The following is a 9,801-nucleotide window of genomic DNA, read 5'->3' on the forward strand; positions in this document are numbered from 1 at the left end:
GTATGTGGCCATACACAAAATTCATCTACTCATGGCAAATACATATATGCAAGACCATGAAATGATTTGTTGATTTTGGTTTTCTTCATGTCAACAAGATTATTTTTCACATGGATCTTGGAGCACCATAAGGTAAAACCCTTCACTTTGTTCTCAATTTTTAGACTGCAGACTGATGCATCAATATTAGTTAGCTATGGCTAAAATTCGTTATCTAGAACGTCGCATTTGACACTGACGTCCCCTCATCTCTGGCCCTATATAAATGGGAGGCCACCATTCCAGAACTGGCTCAAGCAGCTGACTCCATACATCAAACCTGCCATGAGAAGTTGTTAATGCTAATCCTCTCTCAATAAAATTCCATTAGCTTAGAGGGTCTTCCCCTACTACCAGGCTACTACTGCCGCTTCCTCTAGCGTCTCACAAAGAATAACGCCATTAATTAGGAGCTACATAGCTCGGTGGTTAGGTAGCTAATTAAGCTAGGTTGTTCCACCATCATCCCTAACCTCCCCACACGAACTCGACCGAGCAGAATCTAGCTGCTTCGAGCTGCCGGCCGGCAATGGGGCACCAGCACCAGATGTTCGAAGACCCGTTCGCGAGCAGCATATCGTCGCTGGAGGCCGAGATATTCTCCGTCGCCGGCGGCCACCACCATACGCAGTGGCCGGGCCTCGACCACGACATCCCGCTGGCCCCGGCTGCCAATAACGGCACCTCCTCCGGCGGCTACGGCTCCCCCGGGGGCGGCGATGGCTCGGGCTCCCATCGCAAGATCAGCCACAACGCCTACGAGCGCGACCGCCGCAAGCAGCTCAACGAGCTCTACTCCGACCTCCGCTCCCTCCTCCCCGACACCGATCACACGGTAATTAAATTTCTCACCCAAACTAACTCATCAGCCTTCCTCCGAGATACACGTACGTGAGAGATTGCGTCTTGAACATATCTTGGATTTATCTGGTGTTGCAGAAGAAGCTTAGCATTCCGATCACGGTGTCGCGGGTGCTCAAGTACATCCCGGAGCTGCAGAAGCAGGTGGACGGCCTGGAGAAGAAGAAGGAGGAGCTGACGCGCGCCAGCTGCAAGCCCGGCGTGCTGACCATGAAGGGGAACACGGCTCCGATCGTGTCCGCCACCTGCCTCGACGACAGGGAGATCATGGTCCAGGTCAGCCTGGTGAGCACCATGGCCGGAGTTCTGCCCATGTCCAAGTGCATCAAGGTGCTGGAGAACGAAGGCCTCCGGCTCATCAGCTCGTCCACTTCCGCGTTCCAGAACAGGACCTTCTATAGTCTCCATCTTCAGGTACACATCAACAGATGCATCTGCCTTTAGCTCCTGTTGTTTTCATGTCATCGATGCTTGTGATTTGTTCTTTTTCAGATTCTTTCTTAGATCGCTTGCTTACCGCGTATGCCATGTGGTTGCTTATGGATTAAATCTTAACAAGTAGTAGTATATAGTAATTGACGAGCTAAAACTCAGCAAAGCACTTGTTTTCCAGCGATGTCGACTGCGGTAGGGCCACATAAAAGCATAAGGATTTATCAAAATCTAAAGAGTACATGAATTTGAGGACATTTATTTTGGCTATATATGCAATATATAGGATCTTCCATGCAGTACACTGGATTATCTAGCATAGAATTAGAACTATTTGGATTTAATCCATAAAGGAAAAAACATTATGGGCACTTGTAAGCTCGTTAACTTATTACAGTATGACTTGCTTGGGTGCATGCTCCCCCTGATAAAAGGTTATGATTGTTAACTCAGATCAGTGGTGGAGATTATAGAGGCCACCCATTAAGTTAAAATTGGTAGCATAGTACAACAAATGGCAAATGGTACATTTTGTTTACCTTGACCGGCACATGCAAGGATGAAGCCAATGAAACGAATATGTACAACGCATCATTAGCTTCAATCGGACCACAAAGGGTCTCTCCTAGTGCTAAAATGGTCCCTCTAGCTATATATTTTGTGGATTCCACAAAACCCTAGTCATTTGTGGTTGACCGGCTCCATCTTTCGAGCTTCAAAGGGTTTATACTACTACGAAAGTGTCAACATTAATTGGTGATCAATCCTTACACCCTTGGCAAAGAGGACGACCGGGATCCCTTTGTTTTAGTCATTTGTTTGGTTTTTTGGACATGAAGAACAAAGCACTTGGGTGGACGAGGTTGTTGCTTCTTCCTCCAATTAAGCCAGGTCAGTTGATACTAGACTAGATCTACGTATTACTATTTTTCTCGAAATGGGGGCAAAAGATTTTCCTCATCGATTAATTAAGCAGAAAAGAATTGCCCAAATAATTGGCAGAAAACTGTGATCTAGGTATTACTAGGATGTGACTATATCCACATAGATCTTGGTTGGCCTTGGCTTTTGTCTCACATCCTTTCCAAGCCCAACTTAAAGGGGTGGGATGGATGTGGTTGTTACATCTGGACTTATGTCAAGGCGCAAGAGAGAGATATGCCATGAGGAGACACAAAAACTCATGAGATGGCGCAATGATTGCGTGGCCAAGCGGCTCCATTGAGCATGAAACCTGTTCGCCAACAAACAGACATGGTCCAAGTTCAGCTGACCTTCCTTGGGTAGGTATCAGATGATACGGAGCCTTATATGCTCCCATGATACGAGATCCTAGGAGCCGTTAGATCTGAGATCCAACGACTCCCAGAAGGCTTTCAACATTTTGCAAAAAAGTCCTTTTGAAGTCCAAAAATTGCGAACAAGTACGGCAGTCTTTCAGAACCTCCTAGGAGCCGTTGGATCTGAGATCCAACGGACCAGAAGCTCGTATCATGGGAGCACCTAAGACATGGTATCACCTGATATTTTCCCGACCTTCCTTTGTGAAGGACCATGTGGCCCAAGTTTAGCTGTGTGGTGAAATCAGTTCCACATGGCAAGTGTAGAGAAAGTTTGACTAGCATATATACTCTTGTCTACCAACCACATATAGCATTTGTGGGTTAATCCTTTTACATGAAGCGATGATGAAATTGTAGTAGAGGCGATAAGTATGTATGGTCCATCTAATAGGTAGGTAGAACATTGAGACTAGCCACAATGGGAGTAACTTCAGTAGTAACATCGAGTCCAACTCAGCAAATTTGCTTATGTGGAAGTGAGTTAATGAGGAGATAGTACTAGTAACTTGGCTAGTTATTGTAACATCACATGTCCCAATGCAATATGAGTCTATAACCTAATAAATGAAGCTTTGCATGTTACCACACTTATGTTATTACCCATTATTGATGTAGTAATATAGTCTAGGGATATGTGTATGTTACTAGTGTATGTTACTCTCCATTGTGGCTAGTCTGAATGAATTTGGGCTAGAGTTTTACACAAGTAACATCCTCTTTTAAGACAATGACGTGTACTCTCACACAATCGAATGCATGGACACTTATCCCATCCTTTTTCCCCAAATCCGCAAAGAGTATCAATAGTACAGATGGAAAATGCTTATCCAGATAGCTATTTATCCGAATCCTTATGCAAATTTCCCCGCCAAATGAAAAGAATCTTCATGCAAATATGTATGACTAAAAGTGTGTACACTTTTGCATTAAAATCCAGGCTGCATGCGCCAGAACCGCAATTTTATATCAAAGAACTTACAATGCCAGCTTATTTTTTGTATTGAAACAGAGAACCCAACGGACGATGAGCAAGGAGTGCCCGGCATTTTGTGAAGAACTGGAGAACGCCCTGACGCAAAATGCAGGACTACGTTTACATCACCACCAGTAGATCATACGTAGCATAATAATGGTGTATATTGTCGTGTTTAACCACCATGAATCAAAATACATGCATGCCATAGATATAGGACAAATGCCCAAGATAATATTACGCATGCATGATACAGTAGTACGTATAGTGCAGCGTGCTCCATATATAGTACGTAATTATGAATGTATATACATTTATGTGTAGCCCTGTATGTATGCAGCTGCGCGCTGAGGATAATATAACTAGTAAAACAAGAGCATATATAGCACTACCTCTGTTCCTGAAGATAAATATAATTTTAGTTAGGAACAGAGGTAGTAGAAAATAAATATAGAGCCTGGCGCGAAGCAGTGGCGTTGTGATGAAAGAGTGCGGACCATCTCCATGTATGATTCATGTGTACATATTTGAAATATACGTATGAAATAAGGATGATTTACCTCCACTGCTCCACGGTCCACACACACACACACACACCGTGCCTTTACATAAACTACCCAACAGGGTCCGCTCCAGGCACGCAAATGTCGACATTTGGTGTACGACGGAACTAATCTATCGCCTGGTGTCAGTGAGGGCAATGGTGATTTTAAATATGGCACAATCATGCGTTTTGTGTCACTGTGTGCTCATCTTGTACTAGAGCATTCATGCATGCATCTGCGAGCTGAGCACATGGTGGCAAGCGAGGTGAACCCCTTCCATGAGCCGTCTCCAACAGCTCGATAACGAGCTGACCGTACTTGCTTGTAGAGTGGTAGTACGTTCTGTCTCCTGTCCTGCAGTACTGTTGTACTACTCACCTGTACTTCTGGAGCTGTCAACAGAAAAAAAAAGACATTGAACATTTCTTTTTTGAGGGGAAAAAAGACACAGAACCTGAAGGAGAGGAACAGGTGCCGTTTGAAATTCCCGCGCGGCCCACTGGTTTGTTGGAATGAAAGGCCCGTGGAGTGGAGCGTTGCAAAAAGGAGGCTGGCCTTGGACTTGGCCCCATGACCCTAAGGTGTCATTATGTGAGGCCATGGGTCGGCCCATTTCATCAAAAAATTGTGGCCTCACTGACCCATTGGGTATACGAGGCCGACCCAAGATAAAGATGGAAATACATGAATCCAGTGAGCTCAATGTGAAGACCGGGAAGGCCACTGGAACAACGAGCTGTACAAGTTGGAGAGTAATGGCGAGCTCGACGGTGACTGAAACACGAACGAGTGGCATGTACCAGTAGTTGACGTAAGAATCCATCTACCTGTCGACCTGCCCGCTTCTTGTGTACAACGGCATCTCCGACAGAATCAATCCAGTTCGTATATCATAGATGTGCGCAGGGGCGTCTCCAACAGGAGCGGCCAGTAGCGACTAGGGCCTAGTGAATCGACTGGGTCGACCCGTCTGACCAATTGGGTCGCACGGTGCCAGCTCCACTGACCCGTTTATCATTTAAGGCCGATCCGGAAAATTTATTTCACACGGCGAAGTAGAAAAAAAATCATAAATACATACATATAACTACACAAGTTTTAATTGACTACACATGAATGAATTCATGGCACCGCCACTGTCTTTGTGTGTTTTTTAATAAAAAAAATTCATGTCATTGTGTTGTTGGGGTTGGGGTTGGGGACATGGCATCAGATTGCGACAAAGTTCATCGACTCAATTCCGTAAAAAATGTTCATCAACTCACAAGTGAAATAAAGTTTTGTTATTCTGGCGATGCACTTTTAAGGGTAGAGGTAATTGTCAATTTTTTCAGAACACCAAACGTTTTTTTTCTTATTTGTGTAATCATTCCTAGGGAACCAAAATTGCTCGGTTCAAGCCATTTGACAGGATTTCAGGGCTGCATGGCACAGAAGTCAGACCACCCGCGTCACTGACTTAGACACGCCGTGCTACTGTCTGTACTTGACAACCAATCAAGACAGTGCGAGTGAGAGCAACTCCAACCGAATGGACTAAAAAAAATCTTTGCACAATGGACGGATCCATTTTTAATTTCTGTCCATTTTGTATTCGCTTGGACCCATTTCAGTATTGAACTTGGGTCAGATTTGGATATGACGAAGACAAAAAGCGGACATTTTCTGTGTCCTTTTCGTTCGCCTCTATCCGCTGCATATCCTGTGTGGCCTACCTGCCATCCACTCATATAACTTTTTTCTCTTCTTTCTCTCTACCTCGCCATGGCACAGTTGACACCTGCCTCTGCCGTGTCATGTCGCGTGGTCTCTCTGGCCGTGCTCGCCAGCCGCGCCGCACAGCTGCTCTCCCCTGCCCTGCTCGCTGGCCGTGCTTCCGGCGCCCAGCCGTTGCATGCCCTCGCCCCGCGCCCGACCTCAAGTAGCATGAGCTGGTCGCGGGCTCGCGGCCTGCATGTAGAAGTGCATGCTCTAGCCAATGCAACCAAAAACCCGATCTGATGAAAGAGACTAGGCAACACATTATACTTCAACACTTCCCGTCACGTGTGGCTCTCTCAGGCCTAAACGTGGACCGAAAGTGGGCTGCAATTTAATTGCGCCAGTCGGTCTTGAACTCAAGACCTCTTGGCTCTGATACCATGTAGAAGTGCATACTTTAGACAATGCAACCAAAAGACCGATCTGATGGAATAGACTAGGCAGCACATTATACTTCAACATTGCATGCCCGTCGTGCGTGCTCGCGTGCGTGCAGCTCGTCCCCGCCATGGTCAACGTGCACTGGCGCCATTCCTCACGGCGAACTACCCTGCCTGCTACTCCCTCCGTTCCTAAATACTTGTCTTTCTAGAGATTTCAACAAGTGACTACATACGGCGTAAAATGAGTGAATCCACACTTTAAAATATGTCTACATACATCCGTATGTTGAGTCCATTTGAAATGCCTAAAAAGACAAGTATTTGGGAACGGAAGGAGTACATATTTGAGGAGATGTCGAGACAAACATGTCACAGAATGGGCCGGCCACTGTTGAACGCATCGGGCGACCCAAATGAAAAAGCGGACAAATATGTCGGCTCAGCCGAGACGCTGTGTTGGAGTTGCCCTGAGATACCGTATGTGTGGAAGAGCCAGAGCCAGCGCCTCCATTGCTGCCTTGCATCAATTTCATCATGGATCCAACGAATTAGGCAGTTCTCTTTCTGCCTGCCCTTGAGTCGGCTTCAGTCTTTCTACGTTGCCATTTCTTGTCAGGAGAAGTGGTAAAACACAGCAGGTGTCGGTCGCGTTCATGCACGGACGTACGTCCACATCAACGGTTCGCGGTTGGCTCCACGCGACGCTCAAGAAAGAAGCAAAACCAAGGTGTTCCTTTGCTTCTGAAACAATGCTATGGGGCGGGGTGGGACCATCCATATGATAGGAGGCAGGAGCAAGAATTTGGCAAGAAAAGCAGCATACTTGAGTACCCTGCTAATACAAGTTTGTGCAGTGATATAACTAGTTTCACAATGATCTATCTCAATGTTCCTCAATGATCAATGATCTGCAGCTTTTCTGCAAGTGTTCACACTCTCTCCTCAAGAAGGTTCAGAGGAGATCTGACCAAGCAACCTTGCCTGGCCGGCTGATGCCCACATGAAACTCCATTCCACTCCACATGTTACTCTTATTAGCAAGACATATCACATATACTGTAGGAGTTTGTAATTGCGCGCAACACCAGCAAAGATGATTAACAACCAAAACCTTCGGCAGAGATTAGATTAATAAAGTGGCTGCATGCATCTCCCAGATGCAGTGGCCCGGGGATCAGATATTCCGCAGGACATGGCAGGCTGAATAACCGCAGTTTTTATACAGAACACTCTGAATAATTGTAGTCTTCTTCAGAAGAAAAGCTCTGCTCCCGCCGAATACACACAAAACTCTAGCGCACACATGTTAATCTTAGCTAGAGGTGTACTGTACTAATTTGCAATTGCACTAACGAATCAAATCAACAACGATGATGAAGAATCAAAACCTAGTCACCATCTAACCGCACTCTGATCAATCAATACCTTTGCAAGAAGAGATCAGATTTTCCACGCTCTGAATAATCGTAGTAGGTCTCTTCACAACACTCTGAATAATTATAGTCTTCTTCAGAAGAAAGCTCTGCTTCCGTAGAAGACCCTCGCCCCGTCCTTCCTCGCCTCCGGCTCCGGCTTCTTCTCGTCCCTCTGAACGACCACCCCGGCGCCGCCGTCGCCGTCGAGCTCCATCGGCAGCCTCATCGCGCCCAGCGACTCGGTGAACTGCTGCATGCTCTTCACGTACATCTCCATGATCTGCCGCTGCATCGCGCTCTGCTCCGCCTCCATGTCGATGACGTCGCCGGCGGCCATGGGAGACTTGAAAACGTCGACCTTCTCCTTGCCATACGCCGGTCCTCCGTTGGACGTCGGCGTGTCCGGCGCGCCGCAGCACATCGGCGCCGACACGGTGGCCTCGTGGGCGCCGTCGTGCCGATGCGGCTTCTCTGTCGCCGCCGAGGAGGAGACATCGATCGCCCTGTCGTCGCTGGTCGTGGTGGTCGTCGAGGCGTTCTTGCTTCCCTCCGAGGACACCGACATCGAATTCTCGCCGCGTGGGCTCGTGCCCGTCTCCATGGCCACCTGTGGCGCCACCCCGAGGTGCAAGAACGGCAGGTACTGGACGGCCATGTCGTCGTTCTCTTTGGCCGTGTTGAGGTCAGGGAACTCGATACCCAAGTAGTCCACCGGCGGCGCTGGCGGCTCAAGGATGACCACCTCAGACGTGATCGACGGCTCCGCCGCGGCGCGGTCTGACGGCCCCGCGATACACGCGTCGCCGCGGCCGGAGCGGAGGGCGAGGGACAGGCTCACCGTGCCGGCGGGCGAGTGGGTGAGATCTGTCGAAGAGAGGGAGAACTCCCGCCGCTCCACCCGCGCGCCGTCAGCGGCCGCGACGGCGGCGAGCGGCACGAGCGCGAACCCGAGGAGCTGGTCCTCGAGGACGCTCTCTGCGCAGCTGCGCATCCACACCTCGCACTTGAGCGCGTCGGTGCCGAGCCTGCCCCGGCGGACGCGCACCGGCGGGAGGCGCTCGTCGAAGCGCGGGCTGGCGCCGCCCCTGGCAGCCACGCGCGTGGAGAGCGCCGGCGCGTGGCCCGGGCTGGACGTGAGGGAGAAGCGCGCGTACACGTCCTGGTCCGCGTAGATGCAGATGTTGTGGATGCCGCGCGCGCCGTGCACGTACACGTCCAGGAAGCACCCGCCGCTGCTCTGCTCGTCGTCGTCGTCCTCCCCATGGTCCGGCACGCACCGGAAGAACGTCGCCGGCTCCATTGATCTGCTCCGCCAGGAGGGAACCGATCGAGCACTAGACGATCATGGACCTTAAATCTCTGGTAGCGTGCTCCTTGCTTGCCGTGGAGTCTTTGCAGTTGCAGACGGTTTCTCACTGACTCTTGGAATTGTTTGATTGATAGGACTTTGGGGAGAGAGAGTTGGTGGTGGACGGCGAGGGAGGAAAAATGGAGCCGAGTGCACACGGGGGACGGCGCATCATCCATGTCCACTATGTGTGCTCTTTTCCCGTTGCTTCTTGTCCACACCCTTGCACCGCAATTCTTGGCCTCGACGGGTCAGCCACGGCCATCGGGTAGTAGTTGTTGTTGCACTTGTTTATCACCAGGGAAATGCAGACCATGATGGCTGGAGAAAAAGAAAAAGTATAGCTGGGTCTGTCTACATTGCTGAGGGATGATTTGACAGCAACATTGCTAGAGAAATTCAGCAGTAAGCAGTGTCATGGGTCGTGTCAAGTGTCCAAGTTTGACAGTGGAAAGGGGACAGTTCACATCGGTCGGTGCTGCATAGCTCTGTTTCTCTTAGCTCTGTTCACATGGTAAGCCGTGATTACGATTTAGTCCTACAAAACTTCCAATGGAGTAGACGTAGGCGCATCAGGACGGCGATTTGGTGATAGGGAGCATCTCCTCCCAGTAATATCAAAAGGAATAGCAAAACAACAAACAAATCTGTTTATTTCTTTTGCATCAAAGATGAACAAGTTTTCTTGGGACGTGCAAAAT

At 48.8% G+C, this 9,801-nt stretch overlaps 2 protein-coding genes across 2 annotated transcripts; one reads left to right on the forward strand and one right to left on the reverse strand.

Moving 5' to 3' along the window:
* The first annotated feature begins 302 nt into the window (after positions 1-302).
* On the forward strand, positions 303-4,213 carry LOC119278665 (protein IRON-RELATED TRANSCRIPTION FACTOR 2-like). Its single transcript, XM_037559999.1, has 3 exons — positions 303-874; positions 979-1,314; positions 3,685-4,213. Exons 1-3 carry the CDS (start codon positions 569-571, stop codon positions 3,784-3,786), a joined length of 744 nt encoding a protein of 247 aa, XP_037415896.1. The 5' UTR covers positions 303-568; the 3' UTR covers positions 3,787-4,213.
* A 3,221-nt stretch (positions 4,214-7,434) lies between these two features.
* On the reverse strand, positions 7,435-9,335 carry LOC119278666. The gene has a single exon (XM_037560000.1). The coding sequence runs from the start codon at positions 9,050-9,052 to the stop codon at positions 7,847-7,849; it is 1,206 nt and encodes a 401-aa protein (XP_037415897.1). The 5' UTR covers positions 9,053-9,335; the 3' UTR covers positions 7,435-7,846.
* Between the last annotated feature and the right edge of the window lie 466 nt (positions 9,336-9,801).

The sequence above is a fragment of the Triticum dicoccoides genome, chromosome 3B, assembly GCF_002162155.2.
Source record: "Triticum dicoccoides isolate Atlit2015 ecotype Zavitan chromosome 3B, WEW_v2.0, whole genome shotgun sequence".
Classification (NCBI taxonomy): domain Eukaryota; kingdom Viridiplantae; phylum Streptophyta; class Magnoliopsida; order Poales; family Poaceae; genus Triticum; species Triticum dicoccoides.

Coding starts and splice junctions, on each gene's coding strand:
- LOC119278665 (XM_037559999.1), top strand. CDS start 569: ATGGGGCACCAGCACCAGATGTTCGAAGACCCGTTCGCGAGCAGCATA. Junction 875..978: donor TCCCCGACACCGATCACACG/GTAATTAAATTT, acceptor CTGGTGTTGCAG/AAGAAGCTTAGCATTCCGAT. Junction 1,315..3,684: donor TCTATAGTCTCCATCTTCAG/GTACACATCAAC, acceptor GTATTGAAACAG/AGAACCCAACGGACGATGAG.
- LOC119278666 (XM_037560000.1), bottom strand. CDS start 9,052: ATGGAGCCGGCGACGTTCTTCCGGTGCGTGCCGGACCATGGGGAGGAC.